Source organism: Psilocybe cubensis, chromosome 1 (genome assembly GCF_017499595.1).
Source record: "Psilocybe cubensis strain MGC-MH-2018 chromosome 1, whole genome shotgun sequence".
Taxonomy (NCBI): domain Eukaryota; kingdom Fungi; phylum Basidiomycota; class Agaricomycetes; order Agaricales; family Agrocybaceae; genus Psilocybe; species Psilocybe cubensis.
Window position 1 is genome coordinate 1,714,533 of NC_062999.1, and position 21,604 is coordinate 1,736,136.

General features: G+C 45.6%; 7 protein-coding genes across 7 annotated transcripts; 3 read left to right on the forward strand and 4 right to left on the reverse strand.

Annotated features, from left to right (window-relative positions):
* Nucleotides 1-544: 544 nt before the first annotated feature.
* JR316_0000522 (uncharacterized protein) lies at nucleotides 545-2,989 on the forward strand (the record flags this gene model as incomplete). The annotated part of the gene is made up of 9 exons (XM_047886336.1): nucleotides 545-610; nucleotides 667-861; nucleotides 918-994; nucleotides 1,046-1,131; nucleotides 1,189-1,316; nucleotides 1,367-1,455; nucleotides 1,508-1,623; nucleotides 1,685-2,529; nucleotides 2,582-2,989. 9 exons carry the CDS (start codon nucleotides 545-547, stop codon nucleotides 2,987-2,989), a joined length of 2,010 nt encoding a protein of 669 aa, XP_047754082.1.
* A 230-nt stretch (nucleotides 2,990-3,219) lies between these two features.
* On the reverse strand, nucleotides 3,220-7,472 carry JR316_0000523 (uncharacterized protein; the record flags this gene model as incomplete). The annotated part of the gene is made up of 3 exons (XM_047886337.1): nucleotides 3,220-4,492; nucleotides 4,547-4,769; nucleotides 6,188-7,472. 3 exons carry the CDS (start codon nucleotides 7,470-7,472, stop codon nucleotides 3,220-3,222), a joined length of 2,781 nt encoding a protein of 926 aa, XP_047754083.1.
* A 1,929-nt stretch (nucleotides 7,473-9,401) lies between these two features.
* On the reverse strand, nucleotides 9,402-11,426 carry JR316_0000524 (Conserved oligomeric Golgi complex subunit 8; the record flags this gene model as incomplete). Its single annotated transcript, XM_047886338.1, has 1 exon — nucleotides 9,402-11,426. The coding sequence occupies one exon, from the start codon at nucleotides 11,424-11,426 to the stop codon at nucleotides 9,402-9,404; it is 2,025 nt and encodes a 674-aa protein (XP_047754084.1).
* Nucleotides 11,427-11,996: 570 nt separating this feature from the next.
* On the forward strand, nucleotides 11,997-13,194 carry JR316_0000525 (uncharacterized protein; the record flags this gene model as incomplete). Its single annotated transcript, XM_047886339.1, has 4 exons — nucleotides 11,997-12,462; nucleotides 12,520-12,734; nucleotides 12,784-12,843; nucleotides 12,901-13,194. 4 exons carry the CDS (start codon nucleotides 11,997-11,999, stop codon nucleotides 13,192-13,194), a joined length of 1,035 nt encoding a protein of 344 aa, XP_047754085.1.
* Nucleotides 13,195-13,341: 147 nt separating this feature from the next.
* Nucleotides 13,342-14,267, reverse strand: JR316_0000526 (uncharacterized protein; the record flags this gene model as incomplete). The annotated part of the gene is made up of 2 exons (XM_047886340.1): nucleotides 13,342-13,603; nucleotides 13,660-14,267. The coding sequence occupies 2 exons, from the start codon at nucleotides 14,265-14,267 to the stop codon at nucleotides 13,342-13,344; spliced, it is 870 nt and encodes a 289-aa protein (XP_047754086.1).
* Nucleotides 14,268-14,636: 369 nt separating this feature from the next.
* Nucleotides 14,637-17,562, reverse strand: JR316_0000527 (uncharacterized protein; the record flags this gene model as incomplete). Its single annotated transcript, XM_047886341.1, has 2 exons — nucleotides 14,637-15,222; nucleotides 15,278-17,562. 2 exons carry the CDS (start codon nucleotides 17,560-17,562, stop codon nucleotides 14,637-14,639), a joined length of 2,871 nt encoding a protein of 956 aa, XP_047754087.1.
* A 1,354-nt stretch (nucleotides 17,563-18,916) lies between these two features.
* Nucleotides 18,917-21,332, forward strand: JR316_0000528 (Guanine nucleotide-binding protein alpha-4 subunit; the record flags this gene model as incomplete). The annotated part of the gene is made up of 12 exons (XM_047886342.1): nucleotides 18,917-19,178; nucleotides 19,377-19,470; nucleotides 19,529-20,200; nucleotides 20,261-20,313; nucleotides 20,372-20,524; nucleotides 20,579-20,622; nucleotides 20,674-20,685; nucleotides 20,746-20,862; nucleotides 20,917-21,001; nucleotides 21,054-21,119; nucleotides 21,175-21,228; nucleotides 21,283-21,332. 12 exons carry the CDS (start codon nucleotides 18,917-18,919, stop codon nucleotides 21,330-21,332), a joined length of 1,662 nt encoding a protein of 553 aa, XP_047754088.1.
* Nucleotides 21,333-21,604: the final 272 nt, after the last annotated feature.

Consider the following 21,604-nt stretch of genomic DNA (forward strand, 5'->3'; position numbering starts at 1 on the left):
CTATTTGGTTCTCCGCAATTTCGACAGGTCCGCCCACTGAGCTTGGACCTTCTGCACCTGTTAAGGCTTTGGTAGACTAACTTTTCCTTTGGCGTGAATTGAATATGCGAAAAGGCGGGCAAAAGCGAAGCGTTGCCTGACTTGTATATATTCTTCGTTGCCTTTGGTTAGTTCCTTCAAATGCTACTAATGAACATCTGGTCAATGATAGTAATGTGTTATTGTGACTTATATGTTCGCATCACGTGAAAAATGTCACGCGCGATAGTGTAAATTGGCGTGGTGGGCCCTTCCTTCAATTACTTTTCACCTGTCTTCGCCATTACAGACAATCTGCCGAATTGTCTCTGGAAATTCATACACTTTCTGCATATATTTACGTATGGCGTATTTATCGGAAAATTTTGATTTGCAGAGTTCCAACTCTACCACCTCCTCAGAGTTACAATCTGGCAGTGAAGTGCATAAAAGACGCAAAATCGACAGCACCCCTCACAACCCGAAAAGTCACGAAGATGAAACTCACTCCATTAAGCTACCGAATATGGGTCGTAGAAGAGGTAGGAGGCTTGCTGCGCTTCCCGGAATGCCCTTGGATATCTTGTTTGAGGTATAGTAATTTCTCCCTTTTGTACCGTTTGTTAACTTGCATGTTATTATTTGAAGATATTTGGACATCTTCACCCTTATGACCTTCTAAAGCTGTCGAGAATGTCTAAAGATTTTCGACGATTACTTCTTAGCAAGTCATCCGTTTCCGTATGGAAGGACAGTCTCGCAAATGTTCCCGGTTTGCCTGAAAGCTTTCCGGGAATGACAGAAGTGGAATGGGCAAACCTGGCCTTTTCCCCACATTGCCATGTACATGCTATCCGATTCTTTTAACGGGTACATCAATCTCTGATTTTTCGGTCTAGGTTTGCCTAGCTCCAAACATCAGGGCGGTTGAATGGCGTTTTAAAATACGGATTTGTTCAAAATGTGCCAAGGACCAGTGAGAAACTCCAACCGTTCGCATTTCCTTGGGCACCTAAATGTGTTGCAGTTTCAGAGAATTTTCACGCATGCCCATGCTTGACCGCACCTTCCGTACCTTACTAGGCGATGTCATTCCAACGCGAAGAGCAAAACGTACGTTGTTGTTGATTCCTCATTATGCATCCCAGTGAAATCTGAGTTGAATTCTAGGAGGTCATGCAGTTTGTCTTGCCTCCGATTTCGATGCAGTAATGTCAGAGTACAAGGAAATCCAAGATGATGAATCTCGTACACAATACATCAGGGGAAAAAATGCTACCCTTGACAAGTTTCTCAAAGTAATTTTCTTGACTCACGATCATTTTGTATGTTATTCAAAACATCATAGCACGCCCAACGCTGTGAGCACTGGGAAGGCACCCAATCTCGAGATCGCTGTGAAGAGTTAGAACAGCTGAGGAAAGAAAGATTAGCCGCGTAAGGAATCAATTACTTAAGACTGAAGCATATTCACTGACGCGCTGTGTAGTATTGAGAGGAAACTTATTGAACTCGGATGGGAGCAGGATGTTAGAGGCATAAAGTATCCAGACTCACTTGCTAGGCATAAGCTGGTGCACCGACCTCAACTTTTGACAGAAAGGAGTAAGTTAACCGCAGCAATTTTTTTCTGTCTTGCAAAAACTTACCTTTCCAAATATCCTAGTATGGACTAACATCAAGCCTGGTATTATAGAGTTCATGGAAGAGATGAAGGAGAAACGATTGAGACGCGAGATTGAATCAATACACGCAGCACGTCGCAAAATTTCACTCGATGCCGTTCGCACCTTCAAGAAATCAAAAATGAAAGACAATATCCTCATACCAACTAGTCTGGAACTGTGGCGATACCAGCCTATCGAAGAAATCATCAATGCACCTCGAGATAAAAATATAACTGTTTCCAGCTTTGACGAAGTCATGCTTGATTTTCCGAAGTTTGTTAATGAATGGCGTCAATCCATTGCTCAAAGGGTAACTTCTATTATAAAAAATATCCAAGGCGAGGTGCGGGAGGATTTTTGCTACGATGATTTCTCTGAACAAACTTCCAATAAAACCAACAAATTATTTCCCAATGCCAATCTATCCGAGGACCAATTGTTAGCAAAAATGTCGCTTGCTTCCACAGTCTTTCGATGCAACCGCTGCAATCGTCCGAATTCATGGGATGATTGCGCCTGGGATCTCGACGACAACTGGGTAACGTTGTCCAATCCATTATTTTATCCTCATGTTCTTGGACATCACTGCCTTTATGATGATGATGATATCTACATCTATGACCAACCACGAGGTCAGCTATGGAGCAGTACTTCCCTGGCCTATGACGCACTGTCCAGTAAACATGCCGAAAAACTTGTCGAATCGATCGGTGGTGATCCTGCGGTAACTACAACCGACGATATGGATGGCCTGAATCTCAGATTTCTCTGTCGCCTATGCCCAAAGTCGAAGGAGAAAGAACATGAAGAACCAGTTCTGCCTTTGTTTGACTGGCGCGCTGCGGTAAGACCTGAAGCCAAGTATCTTTTTCTCTCGATGCTAACTTTATTGCTAGATCCAGCATATGACTGACTATCACTATTCCAAGTTTTCATTCACAATTGTCAAGCAAGTCAATTTGGATCATGAAATCATCGAAGCCGAGGCAGATTATAGGGACAAGGATCCAATATGGCGATGTATACATTGCTATGGCACAAACCAAGACCCTCAATCGCCAATGACCGTCGAAAACGTTGCAAGACATTTTTCCTACGTGCATCGGGATATCCTTTCACCAATTCGCCACGTAGACTATTATGAAGATTTCGCTTCCCCAAACTTGCATACCAACCACTATCGTCATCATATACTCTACGTCCGCTGCTTAAAAAGTGGACAATACAAACTGGCCACTGAATTTATGGAATTGTCGAATCCTGGCGTTATCGGCCATGTCAACTACGGGTTTGACATCTATTGAATCAAGTGCACACTCACTGTTGAATACCTACATTTCTAATCTGTCGAACTTCCAGACTTTTGGATCCTGAGTTCTGATTGAAGATGTATGATTCATTTTTTGCACAAGTCCTTTCACATAATAGGAAGTATTGACATATCGATACAAACATGTGGTCCTTCTTCTCCTTGTATAAAATACATAATACATAGTTTTAACATACGAATTAAATTTACAATCATTGAACAAAGTTAAAACCCCTCTTTACCCATGTCCCACTCTCGTACAGACCCTCTCTTCTTGTACTCGATGTTCATTATACTGGCAGTCTCTCCTGCCCATCTATCGGCGACAGCTGGACCCGAATCAACTACAACGCCAGACTTCTTGCTCTTGCTCTTTTCTTTCGGTGGTAAGAGTCCAAGCCTTTCTAATCTCTTTTTCTCCTCTTTGTCTTCTCTCCGAATGCGAATGAGTTCTAGCATTGCATCCCAACCCTCGAACTCGGCGTTATCGATAAGGCCTGTCGCTGGGACTTTAGGCGCCGTGAGCGGGGCAACGTCAAGGCGTGGGTCGTAAGATTCTTCGAAATAACGATCCATTTTTGAAGGAAGTTGAATGGCTGGCTGTGGACCGGGACTTGGGGACCTTGAAGGCGCCGGAGACGAGCTTCGTTTAGATGATAAAGCTACTGCAGGGTCGAAGTTATCCGCAGCGCCTGGTTGTTCATACCCTCGGCTGTCTGTCCTACGAGAACTCGGTCTCGACTCGGAAAGTAAGGAAGAAGATCTGCGGTCTTTCGAAGGAACATCGTCGCGTATGTCGTCTAGTGCATATTTTGGTGACCGTGAACGTTTGCGCTTTCTGGGGTTTGAATCTTCGCTTTGAGAACGCGAACGATGTCGGCGGGCGGGTGAACGACTGTTGGATCGACGAGGATGGTAACGTTCTCGACTACGGTGATGTTTATGGCGACCAGAACCTTCGTCGTGGGGATCACGACTTACGTTTGTGGAGTCAATCCTCCTGGGTGAAGTGCTTCGACTGTGACCACGCCTATGCCTTCTCCGATGTGAGCCCTCTTCTTTCTCATCATCTTCAAAATGATGAGTTCGTGAAGACCCGTCTTGTTTACGGGCTCTACTCTTCGACCGAGGCTTTGACCTGCTTCTGCGGCGTCTCCGAGGCTTTTCAGAGTCCTCGTCCTCATCATATCCGTCCCATACCTCCCAATTCCGTGATACTTTCTTCCGTTCAGCGGTCCTTCCGTCCCATCTATCCCAGCCGTCCTCATCATTTGCCCTCTTCCGCTTTGAACTCCTTCCAGATCGGCGAAGCCTTTCTGCCTCTGCCGCCTCCTCTGCCCTGGCTCGACGCTGTCTTCTCTCCTGTTCCTCCCGCTCTCTTTTGACTTCTTGGGCAGCCTGTGCCTGTGCCTTCAATATTGTCCTATTGTGGTCGTCTGTACTCTTGATAATGGAAGATAGGAAACGTTTGTTCGGCTTCGGGGCATTGGGGTCAGAACTACAAGGACAAATAAGTAACAAAGGTGAGAGCTTGGTAAAACGTAATGCATACACATTGCTGGAGATATAGGCACGGATGCCCTGCTGGCCATAGCGTTCCGCTTTCTTCTTTGCCTCCCGTACTATGAGTTCAGCGACATGGCGATCGAGGTCATCGTCGGTAACGGTAGCCGGTACGGAGGTGCCCATTGAGGCCCGAACGAGGCTTGAGACGACTGACGACAGCGACGACGACATCAAGACCAGCCTAATTCCGTCAGCGCTGAGACGGTTGCCTGTGGAATGCAAATAGATGGAGGGTCGACTTGGAAGACGAACACCAGCGTCGGGGACAACTCAGAAAGGACATGATGTGCTTGGTGTTATTTGGCTACGGTGGCAGACCACGAGGTTAGGTTCAATGAGGAAAGAGCGTGGCCCATTTTGACTCAATACCATATCCAAATTGAGACCAGGCCCCTCGATCATCTACATATTTCTCAGTTTCCAACGCCGTGTTTCAAGAGGTTAGTCAATTGATGGCGCGCCGTAATGACAGCGGGCACAACTCCCGGCGTCACAGTTTCCCTGGAAATTAGCTCTAATTTTCGTCGACGCTCCCTAACCTAATGCAGAATATGACTAGGAAATCAGAACAGGGCCACAAACCCTAATAATGGAATATAAGATTGGGCTCATCAGAAACCAGCACCCTTACGTAATCAATGGGCTTGGCGCCAAGAGCGGCCAAAATCCAGCTCGAAAAAAAAATCAAAAGTTATGTTGACGGAAAATGGTTTCAGACAAAAAGTTTAAAAAAAAAAAATTCATAAATGTGCATATACAATCCTTACTACTAGCCTTTATGCCCACAATAATAGAATTACACCTCAGAGGTCAAATTGTAGTCTCTGGAAGTCCATAATGAGTCTGAGAGGTATTACTTAGGCGTGACTTATTGTCACGTGTGGTCACGTGTACCATTATATAAGCGGCCAAAAGAACATTGTCAAATTTTCGAAAATCTCCCAAACTCGAGAAAACACCATTTCTGACGTGTTAGACTAAAAAAAAAGGAAAAAAATTAAAATCTTTATAACTTCTTGAGATCAAAATTTTTTTGAAAAAAAAAACCACAGATGTGTTCAAAGAAGCATAACCTACATATCTGTGGTTCAAAAATGTAGAATAGTGTGAGTGCAGAAGGGTTGAAAAGGTTCGGAGGTAAGCCAACTTTTGCTTACCTAAGGGGGTGCTGGTTCCTGATGAGCCCAATCTTATCTCTAAATCAAAGATGATGTATCTATACGACTAGTAATGTATATATATATATATATAATAGTTATAAGTAGTTTACTAATATGATGGCGAATGTGCGAAAGTAGTGGTCTACTATTTGAACAGGAATGTAATGGAGAACGAAATGAAGTAATCTTCGATTCACGGTGGATGAAAATGATGCATATTATAGATAGCAGTATTATATGAAGGCCACAAGGTGTTGCGCCAATATAACAGTAGATAACGTGAAAAATTGCAGGAGAAATGAATTGCTTGATATACAGTGGTGTGATTCGTGGCGTCGTAAAATGCGGGCGTAACAGTGATCCTTAGCAGGCGGGGACAGTTTTAAGTAATCGGAAATCAAGTTACACTGGTTTCTGATGATACAAGTAAGCACATCGTTCCATGAAAGAAAAAGTTGAAAGGAAACGTACAGTCATATCCAGCGTGCGAAACGCCCGCAAATCGCTGGTGATCTTCAGTTCTATCCCTTGATATACACATGCCATTTTGAGAGAAGGAAGGAGAGAGTGGGAGCGGCCGCTTTCCCATTGTTGGACGTCGATGGTCTTCAATGATTCGTTCGTTTTGATAACATCAATGACAAAGTTTAGAGGTGTGTCACGGTCTAATCCAAATGCCAGATGTTCTACTTGTCGGGGGAAGCACTTGTAAAGGCTTGGAGGTAGCAAAGGGTTCTCTGTCCTCAGTTCCACTAGGCCATTGCACTTCGAAACAAGGTTGGGCAGCTCGGGTGAACCAAAAGCTGGCAATGACATCGATTTCAAGCTTGAACCATGGGCGTTGACTAGGTATTCAAGCGCCTCAACGGAGGGGTCTCGTTGGAAGTGCAAGGTTCGGAGAGAGCCGGTGGAATTATGGAGAAGCCACTTCAGAAAATCGACGGAAGGTGTCGTCTGGAAATTGAGGCGTAGCCCGCGAAGCGAGCAAGGGAACGGGGGCGGGGAACTCTGGAGATGCTTCGGTGACGTGCCTCCGATTGATAGAAATTGAAGAGATGGCCAAATTTCGAGCAATTGGAATATGGACTGCTGATTTTCCGACCAGTTATCAAAATGAAGGTGATCGATCCTGGGTCCTGCTTTTAGGAGCGAAAGAGTTTGTTCATCGAAAGATGGTGCGGGTCGTCGTAAACGTGAAACATCTGGGGACCCGACAATATCTTGGCCGGGCTCTGCACACCCATACAGGGAAATATCAAGCTCTGCCAATTTGGGACACGCGTTGACGGCCAAAGCGAACGAGTGGGGGTGCAAACCAAGGGGCTGGTTGTGGTCCAAAACGACGCTTAGACGCTTGACCGCGTCTCCTAAAATAGCGCCATGGGGAGTGCTACGATCGACGGCGCTCATGAAGAGCTGATAGGAGCGCTGACTCCGGAGGGAAACCTGGGAAAACAATATTCTTTGGGCAGGGGTAGACCAGGCTCTGCAGACCAACGAACAGGCCCTGAGGAGAGCGACATAGGCGTGTGTGTCGACCTGGGTGGAGGCAGCCTCGATAAAGGACAAGACGAGCTCGAGAGGCATTCTAGGAGAGGTTTGGGGCATAGGTCGGGACAGAGAGGGAGTTGAGAGGGTGGAGCAAGAAGAAACATTATGCTGGATAGGCCTCGGAATAGTATAAAAGCTAGAAAGAGAGAAGGAGCAGGCTCGTGTCGGAGAAAGTTGGAGAGAGAAGTCGAAGAAAGGCATTATGGCAGAAAGATTTCCGCCGGTGGATAGGGATACAGAGGCAGCAGAGGCGGAAGCATAGCAGAAGAGGAGCTGTATATAAGTAACAAGCAAGTAAAGGAGTCACTTCCGTCAACTCAGATCTCCGATGACATATACTACCGTGCGAATTCAAATATTTCCGCCTCCATTTCCAACTGCGGATCTTGCCCTTTCTCTTTTGTTCTCTTACCACCATCCTCAGGTTACCGTCACTACGGCATTAACCTCAAGGGTCACACAGAACCTTATGTCGCCCCTTGACACCTCCGAACAATGCGCTGCCACCGTGCTTACCACCATTCATCTTGCCATAAATGCTCTCTTTTCTGAAATCCAATCCAATATTCGATTCTTCCACCTCGGGCAGTCACTAGAGTCCCATTCGTCTAATTTCATTCACATCATTCCCCAAGTTTCATCTTTCTCATCATTTCCCGTCATTCGTACCTTGCAGAATCCTGCTTTATACCTCCCAAAATAGGCTTTGCCCGAATGGCATCCAATTTATGGTTATTAACACAACGCCAGGGCCAAGGCCTTAGGTTCGTTTCATCCTCCACTATGTGGAGTTCACTAAATTACTGGACAAATCTTTGAAGATAGGTTGTTTCCTTCCTATCGCTCGGACTCGGATCTCAACAAAACACAAACAATCCCCAATGGTAAACGACTTCAATGGGTTCTAATTTATGTCACCGCAGGCAAATGAAAATGTTGTCGCATGTGCAATGTTTCTACTCCTGTTCGTGGAACATCTCTCTATCAGCGACAAAGCGTGCTTCCACCGCTTTTGAGCGGTAACATGCCATTTCCTCGAGGCCGACTTCTGTCCATGCCCTCGCTTATCCCGCATACCTTTCCTGAATGCGATGTCTATCTAAATACACCTAGCCTAATACTGTGCTCAGAATAAGCTTTTCTCTCTTTCCATTAGCTTTGGTGCTCGTGGCACATCGCAACTTTTATTGAGGTGCTATCTATGTTTTTTTGGATCGTAAACTTTCAAAAGTTGCTCTTCAAAGGTAACCTGTATTATTACAAAGTTAGGCTCGCGAGAATAAAAGAAAAATGCTCCGCCCCGAGACTTGGCGTCGATTATGTTGATGCTATATATTGTCTGTGTAATAACAAAAAATTACGACCGTTTTTTACGGCCTCAAGTCTAGGATCGAGTCAATGCGCTCACTATCCTTACACCCATGCAATAATCCCGAAGTCCCGGTCTTTTTTGCATCCGCAAAAGGCAATTTGCGGCATGTTTTAAGTATACCATAAACGTGGTCAATGGGTATAACGTACCGCAACTCTCACGCCAACTCTGAAAAACGGCGCATTGTTCTGTCAAAATAATTGAGATGATGCGTCCCGTGAGTCGTGTAGAATTGACAGAACAATAAGCCATAGGTGTTTTTATGCGGTAGTAGTCGGTTGACACCGATATACGCGATCGAGAACGCGTTGTACTACCGAGAAGTAGCGTGGTACTGACAGTGACAAAACCACGCGAAATTCTGCAGGGACCCTCTGATCTACACATTTAAACTTATCGCAGGCTAAAGTGTTTACGTTAACTTTTACAACACTGTTTCAGTGAAGCACCGACATCTGGTTGACGATGGAAAGAATGTGTAAGATTCTGAATGAACAAGGTGTTGATGGCTGCACCAGTACGTTTGCATCTTGTTCTTCAATAAGTTTGGAGAGTACTATCTGATATGAAAATTGGGGATAAAATCGGCAACTTGCTAATGAACGCATCTCGGTGTTCAAATATCCCGGATAAACGGACCGAAAATTTGACGCATTTTCGAGCTTTGCGAGAACTTGAATGCTTTCTCAAGTGGTACATCAACCACGTACGAATCCGTTTAATGGAATTGAAACTACACCCAAGAAAAAGGGCGGGCTTTATGATTCATCTCCGCTGTCTTCTTCGTTCTCTTCCAATACAAAGTCTTCCCAGTCCATTACCACATTCGGTAGTGATTCACCACCGCCCTCAAACGAGGAGTCTAGCTTAACTCCATAGACGCCTTCTACCAAGGCTCGCCTCACAAACGGTATCAGAACTCCAAAGTATACCTGACCGAATGCCATAATCACCCTCTTCTCCTTTTCGTTTTCATCTTCTCCATCATCTGAATTGCTGTCATTTGCAATCGATGGCTCATCTCTGCAAAATGCTTTGATGTATGCGAGCAGAGCTTGACCTCCGTTGCACAGAACGTCATCGTCTAAGATACGAATCAGGGTTGGGAGGATATTTGTAGGAGCAAGTAGTCGCAGTCCGTTTAAAACCCCAAGAAGAGAATTGGTGTGTTCAGCGAGCGGTGGATACGATGCCAGCATCTGGGGTGGAATATGAGGGGGACTTTGAGAAAAGGTGGTGGTAAGGGCCGTGGCCGGTGTAACAGGGACCGGTGGTAACTCTGCAGTATCAGATATGATTAACCACTTCGAGGGTGTTTCCCACTTCGCCTTTAGTAATACGCCATTGGATCTTTGGGTATCTATTCGACTTGTGGCTGAGGGTACCTTAAAACGTGCAACGAAAGTATCGCTTGCAGATTTCATTTCATGACTGATGACTTCAGTCACTGCGTCAGAAAAAAGGCAGGAGAGGATGCTTCGAAAGTCTAGCCCTACCCGCGCGAAAGCAGTGGAGCAGTAAGACAGCTGAGTAAGAAAGGATGGTAACAAAGAGAGAGATAAAAGAGGGAGACTGGGGGATAGCAACGGCAACAGGTGCGTCGTAAGCGCACGAGAAGCGTAAGTCGTGATTAGAGAATGTAGTCGTATCCAATTATGACTGGCGTCGGTTGTCTGAACAGAATCCGATGTAGTTTTCGCGGAGGCGGGTTTCGTAGGTGATTGTGGTACTGAAGTGGTAGATGACTTTTCCAGGAAAATGGTCGAATACTGAGTGATGACATCATATACACCCTCTCTCCAGAGATCAATGTATTTCTTAAGATACCTTGCAAGGTCTTCCTTTTCTCGGTCGTCCAATTGTCCATGGTTCGTCATACGCAAAACATCACTCCCGCAAGGCTCCAAAGTCGATTTTAAACAGGATTCTCGACCTACAAGGAAGGCTAGAGCGATCTGTTCCTCGCTGCTGAGATCCTCTCCAAAAAAATCACTGAATTTGTCGCGGTCTGACTGGGCAGAAACTGTCTTCAAGACTGCGGAGGTAAACGGGGAGGATGGGCCAAATACATCCATTTTTCGCAAGAAATTTACCGCTTTCCAGAGAGCCGGAAGCTTACGATTTGGTTCGTATAATGTTGTCAATAATGTTAGCAACATCTGCATGATGGAGTGGTGGACCTCCGAAAGAACAGAAGATAGTATGAGAGTAGGAGGTTTGTTTGATAGCGCTGCATTCGCCGCTAACGACTTGGCGTGTGATACAAGAGAGAGCGCCTCTGAAAAATAACCATTCCGCACGCATGTATCGATGAGAATTGGAATCTCCAATAGGTCCCGTATCTTTTCGTGCTGTTCCAACACAATGCGAGCCTTGCTCCGCTCCTTCAATATTGTGTCTGTTCGTTCTTTCCATCCTGCTGCACATTCTTCCAAGGCCGGTAGGCTTGAGGTCAAAAGGGAGTCGAGAGACGACGAAAGGGTTGTGAGAGATGCAGTTAATGCGTTGGTGGTTTGGTGTAATGACAAGAATGTGGGGTAAGAGGTATGCGTAAGAGACGTTAAACTTGATGTAAGATGATGTGACTGTGTTTGAAGAATAGCAGGTTCCGCCAGCAAGTCTTGTAAAGAAAATGTTGTCAAGTTGGAAAGGTATGCTTGAGACCTCTCTTTTGTCAATTCTTCGAGTGGTAATTTTGATGACGATGCGATAACGTCGGTGAGAAAAGACACGTCGACTAAACGAGACGTGCTGGACACTGGTGTAGTCGATTCCTGGCTCATAGTCGATGGGATATGAATATTCTACTAGATTCTATTATGGTTGGAACGCGTGGTGGTAGCTTCGAATGGTGGATAGGTCGTTAGCAACATTTGGAGGGTCAGAGATAACTCAGAGAAGACACCCACCTCCTTATTCCTTATCCTAGTATAGGTCAAGATTGTGTGGGTTGTCGGGAATCATGACTGTGATCGCGGTGGGCACTATTATGTAACTACCCCTCTCTTTCCTCCAGACATCCATTGCGTTTCTCAAACAGAGCCTCAAATGATGTGCCTTGCGACTTAACTTTGTACTCCCTTTATAAATGGCACGCATATCTCCCCACCCTATGTGCCCAAGGTTTGCCCAGAATCTTGTTCAATGTTTACTACCTCACCGGGCCGCTGGGAAGGGTCACGGCTGCTGGCTTTTATTCGCATCCTTTTTGGTTTGAAGTGAAACTGTGCCGCGATCGCATCTCCTCCTTTCGCTGGCATGTCTCATCACTATCCTTTATATTGGTCTAGTTGTGACTTTCTATTCGTCGACTTGACTCTACCCACCCTCCTGTTTTTCCTTGGGCGGCAATCATGTCTGCTGAAACGTGGAGAACGACATTGGCGGCGCTTCGTCTGAAATACAAGATGCCTACGACCATCAGTTACCGACGTCTGCTCCTCATTCGTATAGCAGCGGTCTTCTCATTTACGGCGTATGCTTGTTCTCAAGCCTATGCTTTGCATCTTCCTGGACCGGAACCACCAAAGCCATATTCCCCGAATGACTCGTTCATCATCACCTTCTTCGTGCTGTCTGCGATTATAAATATTCACTGGCTTCTCCAATTGTTTTTTGAGTGGGACATTTCTGGAACTACGCTTCCTTTGACATTTGGATGGAGCGAAGAGCCTTGCTGTATATCGGCGGACGATGAACTCTTAACATCGCCTAATCTCTCTGAAGAATTCGATCGTGACGCCCGTGTTTTTACCGCAAATCTCAGTTCCGCTCAAGTCAGGTGCATCCCTTTCAGTATAGCAGGCAATGTTTTCATGGGTGTGGACTTTCAATCTGTCTTCTACTTTTGAATTCACACTGACCTACAACTTACAGCTGCTTGGGGATATGCCTGGTCAAATGAATACTACACAGTATCACAGATCATGCTCACTGCCAACCTCGCTACCAATCTTTATGCTGTTTTCATGCTTCTACATGTCGAAAACGATGATCGCATTACTCCTGCCAACTATATTACCCACTTTGTCATGAAAACGAATACTGGGCTTGCGGTGCTTTACATGTGGAAAAACTGGGGTGTTATTGATGTTGGTGCATTTTCTCCGATACAACACAAGCGGCTGATCGCAGCATTAGCCATCAACAACACCTTCTATGGCTGAAATGATCAATAGCTGTGTCATATTTCTTTTAATGGTGTGTTCCCCCATCCTTTTTTGTAGCCATATTTCTTTGATGCTCACTGACTTGTAGACAGTGGGGTCGGGTCCAGATCCGACTTTGGGCATCTGCCTGCTCTATGATCTAACAGCACTCATTTCTGGCGACACCACAAGCGAACTGTGGTATTATTCGTTCCATTGGACATCAATAGCTGTCAGCATGTGTCTCCTAATCGAACTCAAGTTATCACGGAGCAACAACTTTTCCTGGTTAAAAGGATTCGACCAGCCAGTGGGCCTCTGGTTTCATCGAGACCGACCTGGGCGAATTTACCTCGAAAAAGATCTTGAGAAACGCGGCAACGTGACCTTCGTTCGTTCCTAAAATATCAACTACACTATATCATGCAGAATTGCAGTCATACATATGTATTTCCATTTTTTGCTATAAAACTCTCGGCCCTCTAAGAAGTTGAACGACCTTTTAAATGGCTTTACATAAGCCGAAATGAAGGCTGTCACCAGTCTTCGGTTAATCTTGCAGACACGATAATACATGGCCTATGAAAATGTCCCATGCAATGTTTTCCAGCACACCGGGGTATTTGTAAGTGAACTGATTGTACTCCTGTCTCAGTTTAACGGCACTTTCATGGAGCAACTCTGCATCGCGGAGGCGGAAGTCGCTGAATGAAATCTGGGCATGAGGGACATATATGTCGATGAGGGATAATGGATTACGGTAAGTTTTCAACGCAATGTTTGGGAGAGAGGATATTGCAGTGAATATTTGCCTTAAACACTTGTTATTTGCGCGCATAACAATTAAAAGGTAGCATACTAAGCTCACCATAGCACTGAATGGTCCACATCGACTGTAGACTTCCTTAACTTCAGCAATCTGCATTGACCAATAATCATCGCAAAGGTACCCCTGTCATCTACCCAACTTCTCCGGAACTCTGCGTTGAGTTGGCCAAAGGTATACATGCGGCCGTAAGGAGTAACAATGTTCCACTGTGACGTTGAACAGCGAGCTCGGAGCTCATTGTTAACCTCACCTTCAAAAAGACCTTGTTCATCGATGGTTCCATCGCCATCTTCATCCACATCAAGTGATTTGGAGATTGTTCCAAAATACAATTTAGTAGCAATGGCGTGAAGAAGGACAGTTTCTCCATTCAGTATCGTAGAAATGAGGTTGCTGCGTACAGAGTTAATCCACCACGGCGCGTCTTTCGAACTCCATACATCAGCGGTGAAGCCGTCCAAGGTAGTGTCGATCCATGGTCCCCCGGAAAAGCCAAAGTGGGTCGGAAATATCCAAAGTTTGACCTGAAGGCAGTCAAGGGAAACATGACATGCGCTATCTTGATATTCGTAGTTCTCTCCAACAATAACGGCCCAGTACGGAGCTTGTGGACAAGGGAGGTGAAGCCTTATAAATATCTTCTCCATCGAGATTGTGCACGCTTTGGTTTCATAGTGCAAACCATGTACACCGAACCAACTTAAGCGACGAATTTTGATTGTTCGATCATAGCAACGCGCAACAAGTAGAACAATAGTAATGCAGAGGGCGAGGAGAGAGCCAAACATGAATATGGACGACATCTAGCAAGTTACAAGTCTCAAAAGGTTATATATAGGATGACATCATAACCTCAAACTGGTCTTTGCAGCTTGCAGCCAATCGTTCATTTGAGAGCTGCTATTCTGCTGCCATGGTCCGTTGTCCCATAACCTTCATCCATTCCGAAACCTATAAGGCAACGCCGACCTAGGATGGATGATTAGACAATGGTTAAAAGGCAGAAATGAACGTTATTATACCTGGGGACTAGGACTCCTTGCTGTTCTAGCTGATTCCTGCCCAGATAAGTACAGTGTATCTGACCTTAAGAAACTGGTTCTGTGCGAATCCGAGGAATTCAAAATCGTGTTCGAGTTTTGAGGAGGTTGATACAATGGTGTTTTCGTCTGGATGATTTCATTCGAAGTCAATGTCTGGGGTTCGTCAATAGAGGCCATCTTGGAATAACGATAGGCAGCAACATTGTCAAAATCGCTGTAAAGTTGTTTTTCCATGGAAGAAGTTTTCCGGGCGACGCTTGGATGGCGAGACATGTAGGGAGTGGAATTATCCTTGGACAGATAGTTATAACTAGAATTCGGCATGCTTCGAACCTGGCCTTCGACGTCTAAGAAGTAAGGAGTCGTCGTAGCTTTCCAGCCGCCAGGAACGTAAACAGGTGGTGCTACGTTTCTGTCAGCATGGTAGCGAAGTAATTCCTTTTTGAGCTTCCGGTGTTTGCGTCGATAATAGAGTAGACCGAAGAGAATGAAAGCAATCAAAAGAATCGTGAAAATAACTGCGATACATATTCCAATCACTGCAGGACCGGAAAGGTGGCTGTAAAAAGAAGCGTTATTGAGGCACACAGGGTCAGAGAGTCAGCTATGTTTACCTCGAAGGCTTCTGTGTATTCTGTGGTTTAGAATGGATACCCGGCCCCGATGGCACAGTCCCTGGACCTTTGGGCGGTTCAATGGAGGTGGAAGCACCGTTATCCGATGATGGACTCTGTTTATCTGCACCTCTGTCCTGAGGGCTACCCGAAGGTGCAGTATGAAGATTACTCGACGAAGGGTTGTAGGAAAATATGTCCAAAACTTTCTTACTAGGATTCGTAGAAGATTTAGTAACGGACACTCCAGGCATTCCCTCCCAAGTAACGAACTGTGTGATCGATTGAAATTGGACAGAAGATGCAGCTAGAATAGGACTCGGAGTTGGTTCCACAGTAGTTTGTTGCGCAGAATGAGATTCAAATCCTCCTGTATCTGACACGCCCATGGGTAACACGCCATGTGAAGATGAGACGGTGTTGTGATTGTGAATGGTGGAAGCCCGATTAGAACCACTTTGAGATAAAGCCGTACGTTGAGGAGGCGAGTCTGTAGAATGGGTTGTTTTCGTAGCGGTGACCTTGGAGGGATGTGGCGTTTGACGAATCTGAGTGGTGACTGGAGAATGTTCTATGGATCTGTGATTGGATGTACTTGTTTCATGTGGAGGCGCTGGCGCATGAGAATGGTTTGTGACTATAGCTGGACGGGACTGGGCCGGAGAGCCCTTGGTGGATATACGAGACGGTTCGGCAATAGTGAAATGTGACATGGCCTTGCCAGCAGAAGCCGTGTCCTTAGAGAGATGTGGCGCTTGATGGGTCTGAGTGGTGACTGGATGATGCTCTGTGGTTTTATGATTGAATTTACTTGAGGCCTGTGGGGGTGCCGACGCGTGAGTATGGTCTTGGCCTGCAGCTGTATGGGACTGGGCTGGAGATCCCTTGGTGGTTGTATGAGGCGGTTCTGCATTAGTATGATGCGACTTGGACTTGTCAGTAGAAGTTGTGTGCGTCTGGGATTGATGAATCTGAGTCGGAGCTAGCTCGCTGTGAGAATGGGAATCTTGCGTATGAGAAGGTGTGCCGTCACCGTGTGAATGAGTTGCGGAGGTATGTTTGGGAGGAGGAGGTTTCTGGGAATGGGGATCCGAAACTTGTTTGGAATGTACTACCGAAGTATGGGTAGGTTGCGAGTGGGAATGAGTATTAGAATGCAATATCTTAGTTGTATGAGAACGATCAGGAGGCGGCGTCTCTTTGGGGAGAGATTTGGAGTTGTTGATGTGCGATTTGGTCTTAAAACTGTGGTTATTAGGAGGTGTGGGAGAACTATGGTTCACGTCCGAGCTACGAGCAGGAGGAGCCTGGGTATGAATATCAGAGGCATTAGAACTATGAATATGACCGGGATGTGGGGTTTCTTGGGGACGAACCTTTGCGTTGCTGGTATGGAATGCGGCAGAAGAACTGTGTTCGTGATGCTGAGAATCCTTGGAATGATTTTGTGGATTGTTATTGTGAAAATGAATGTCAGAGATATGGGGAGCCGGAATGTTATGGGAATTAGAAACTTTGGCCGGTTCAGGAGGTGAAGTTTTCTGAGGTGTAAATATCGAGCTGGTTATTGTATGTTGATGATCAATAGAACTGCGACTAGGAGCTTTATGGGGATTGGAAGGAGCGACTTCGGTGGGACGAGCGTTATTCGAAACATGGGGCCGTTGAGATTGTGAGTTTGGGTTATGATTGTGAGTTTGGGTATCAGAGCTACTAGTAGGAGGCGCCAGATGATGGGTATCAGAAGCTTTCACTGGCTGAGATAGATTGGGAAAAGTTGTCCCTTTCGGCACAGATGCTGAATGTCCGTTGTGCGACACAACTGCAGGTTTGCTGGTAAGAGACGCCACGCGAGTAGGAGTGGCGGTGACCTGCGCTTTGGGATTTGGGGTATTGTTGATCTGAGAGTTTCGAGTAAGAGGTTTTTCAGTGTGAGTAATAGGAACTTTGCTAGGCTGGACACGATCAGGGGGGGACGTTCCTTGAGGATGAGACTCTGAGTTGCTGCCAGATGGATGGACTACAGTGCTATGAGCTGCAGGGTTGATTGGTGCTACAGAATGACTCTGTGATAAATTAGTTTGTCCATGTTTCGACGCAGAGCCTGCCTCGTTATCAGACGATTGACCGGTATGAAGTTCTGAGATATCGGAAGTGCTTCCGCCAGTGTGAGCCTGAGTCTGGGTAGTTGTCTGATCATGAGCATCTTGTATCTCTGGAGAATTCGAAGTGCTTCCAGTGTATTGTTTGGGCTGAGAGGTTTCCTGAGCACCGTCTTTGGCCATCGTCGATGTTCACCGCAACGTTGTTGCTGTGAACAGATTGAAAATAAGATTCTTTGTTGATTGAAAGCAAAGCCACAATATATATCGAAGTAAAAAACCTGTGATTAATGTCGCCTTCGATGGTATTCTGAGAAGCAAAAGAACGAAGCGAGTTAGGGGACCAGCCAGAGGGTGAAGACGGGATGAGAAAAGCGCTGCTTTCCCTACTTAGTACGAGACAATATGTGGTTTTAGTGAGGCAGAGAATGACTTGAGTTTATGAGATGTCAAGCTTTGATTGCATGCAGTCGAGAACCCGTTCAACCGCGTGTTGTGGTGAAGGACTCTTGTGGAACGATGTGTATCGGAGGCAAATTTGGAGAAGGATGGTTCACTGTGTCCTTGGTATCGAAAGAAAGAAAGAAAGGGAAGATGAAGAGGTTGTTATGATCGTGCTGCATATAAGTGGGAGCACAATTCCTATAAGCTAAATCACTGCAGTTGGATATCAATCATCAAATACCGAAGTGCTGTTGAACACAGCGTCGCTAAAGAACATGTTGGGAAGCATCAACCTATGAATATCAGCTGTTGTTTGTTCTGATGAGTCTCCCATCGCTCTGCTAGATTATAAAGGAGAAAGTCTGGTTATTGAGGCGGACGAGCTTGAACGGGTGATCCATTGTATTAAAGTATATCATAAACAAGGTTATGTCACTTTACAGGATGTCCCAGCCCTACAAAAGCGAAGAGGATGTGGTTGAGTTTAAACTCGAGACGACGAGATACATTCGCAGTGTGTATGCAGACGTACATCGTTTGATTGTAGCGTGATGTGTTGGTAGGCCTACATCGAAGACTGTGCGCTTATATATATGCCCTCGTTCCTGGCTAAAAATATTGAAACGGACAGATTCGCATAGCAGATGATTTCCCAGTGACGCTCCGCTGGGTACGAGGTCTAGCTCAACCCATTAATTAACGCATCGGGGTTAAATAGACGCATGGAGGCGACTGTCGGTGGCATCCCGGCGCTTAGACCAGGCTGATTGCAGTTGGCCGGGAACTGTGCACGGCGAACAGCTGTGGGCTCTGTCGCGGAGACGGTCGAGCGATAAAAACGGTGAAGGGGAACGATTAATGGGATTAAAGAAAAGAGATATAGAATAGTCGAGTCCCTGGAAGGATATATTGGTCGTGGTATAACATGTGTTCAGTAACCCAGACGACATTCACGGCATGGAATGAGCATACTGGGACTCACGTGGCGTTAATTGCTCCCACCCTCCAGAGTCCATGGAACCTTCTCTGCTACTTTGTATATTCCATATCTTCTTCTCCGCTCTTTGCTTTTCTCTCCCACTTTCTGCATGTCATGCCCAAGGCAAAGTTCGAGCATCCCCACGCTCGTCGCAGGACTCTCTCAGATCCTCTCGCCGCCGCCCTCCTCCCCCCTCCAGATGAGTCTCCCATTGACAGAGAGGTCCGCCTCAGGGCAGAGATAGATGCGAAGAAAGTCAGCGACTCTATCGACGACATGATTCGAATCGAGAGGAACGAGCGCAAAAAGTCAAAGACAGAGGTCAATGTCTTGTTGCTTGGTCAGTCGGAGTCGGGTAAGAGTACCACTCTTAAACGTGAGTCTTTTATTCATTGGTATTGCATATCGTCTACATCTTGCGTCCAACTCTGTGTTTCGCTATTGGTGCTGGCACTCGCTGTCCAGCGCCGTTCTGGACCCCGTCGATACGCTATTGTGGAGGAAACATTGTAGCATTCGCTCAACTATTCTTTCGGACCTTCGGATGTTCAGCTGGACTAACAGATTCCGATAGAATTCCAGTTGTTGCATTCGCCTTCTGCATTCCATGCCGAGAGGATTGCCTGGAGAGCTGTCATTTATTTGAATCTCGTTCGTTCTGTCAGACGGTGAGCAGCAAGTATTTGTTCTCAATTTAGATTGATGGCTTATTAATTCCGCTCAAAGCATATTGGATGCGCTTGCCCCAGAGGAGTCCGATGTCCTCGACGAACATGATGACGGGGATTCATTAGAAACAGCTTCGGTCATAATTACTTCCAATGGTCGCCCGCCGTCGGCAATTCTAGGCACTCGAGTGTCTAACTATGACAGCTATCGGCGAAAGCTCGAGCCTCTAATTGATCTAGAAGAACGCCTTATACGCCTGCTGTCCTCTCCGGATGAAGACGAGGCGACACATCTAGGACCTCCGTGTCCCGGTTGGGATTCTTATGGTCACAGGGCCAACGAAAATATGCCTCCTCCCTCCCACTTTTCTCCCAGTATTAGCTCAAACGGACGGCCAGCGCCGACAATCACCATACCTCTCAAAAAGCAGACTTCGTCGTCTGCTGGAGTTAAATCCAACGGTCTATATCCCAATATTCCTTCATTGAAAGGCAAGGAGATTGTCGTTCATACTTCTACGAACTGGAAGAAGGCCTTTTCTCTTGGGAATAAATCTAAAAGTCCTAAAAGCGCCCATTCTGGCGAAATTGAAGGATGGTGGGAAGATCCAGATGATCCTGTTCATACCTTAAACGCATGCGCACCTGCTATGCAGGAGATGTGGCGGGATCCTCAAGTTCGAAAACGTCTTCAAGAGAAACGGTTGCGATTAGAAGAGAGCAGCGGCTTGTGCGTATCAAATATTTTGATTTCTTTCTTTGATATTGTTCATTCAAATATTTTTCATAGTTATCTTGACGAAATCCCAAGAATTACTGCCAAGAAGTACATTCCCACCGATGGTGAGATGTCCTTTGTTTTTTTGTCAGTAAAGATGTACTTACAAATCGGCTAATATAGCGGATGTTCTCAAGGCAAGATTGAAAACTATGGGGGTGGTGGAGCACACTTTTTCAATCCCATCGGGCAGCAACAGAGGGGTTGAGTGGCGTATCTATGATGTTGGCGGCGCTCGTAACCAACGTCAAGCATGGGCTCCTTATTTTGAGGATGGTAGGTACTATCTTGAGAGAACGAAGTTTAACTGTTGACCACCTGTTAATGCAGTGAATGCCATTATATTTCTTGCACCGATATCCGTTTTTGATCAGGTAAAGTCTAACCTTGATATGAATCAACTTGACAACTAATAATATTCATAGGTTCTTGCTGAGGTGAGAATCGCGGGTTGTATTTTTGGTGGTCATATGCAGTATAATCAAATATCACATTAGGATCCTCATGTCAATCGACTGGAGGATTCACTGTTGCTGTGGAAAGCTGTTGTTTCCAACAAATTGCTTGCCAACGTTAACATCGTCCTATTTTTAAATAAATGTGACCTTCTTCAGGTAAGCTTTTTCTTTTGATCGACAAATAAATTCACTCACCATACCGGTTTAAAGGCCAAATTGGAAGCTGGGGTGAGACTTAATCACCACATGATCTCCTATGGCGATAGACCAAACGATTATGATTCCGTATCAAAATGTAGGCTGCATTATTGCGTTCAGATGAACGACGTCCTGATTCCTTCCTACAGATTTCCGCAACAAGTTTGGTGTCATACATCAGTCATATTCACCTAATAAGGAACGAGAGCTGTACAGTGAGTCTTTCTTGTGATCTGGCAATTGAGATTGTTCGCAAATAATGCTGTATAGCTCATTTCACCGCCGTCACCGATACCAGGAGAACGTCGGTCATCATATCTGCAGGTATTTTTATTTCTTTAGGCTGTGTTGAATAAATCTAACGGAGGAGCGTTATAGTTCGCGACATTATCATCAAAGGAAACCTCCGGAATATGCGACTCGTTTAATAACCAGAATGCGCTCATCCACGCTATTGAGATATTTGCACTCTTCATCGCTGTTACCCTTGCCCTTTATATGCCTTCCTCCTGCAGACGTTTTACCACCTACATTCTAGCCCTGGCGCTTCGCACTTAATTCTTCCACTATAAAACATTCCCTCCGTTAGGCTTTAGTTGCTCGCATACCTCATCCTGGCTAAACATGCCATGGAATTTATAACCCGACATCACTGAATAAGTCAGAATGTCATTAATTTGTCTTCCAGTATACCTATAGT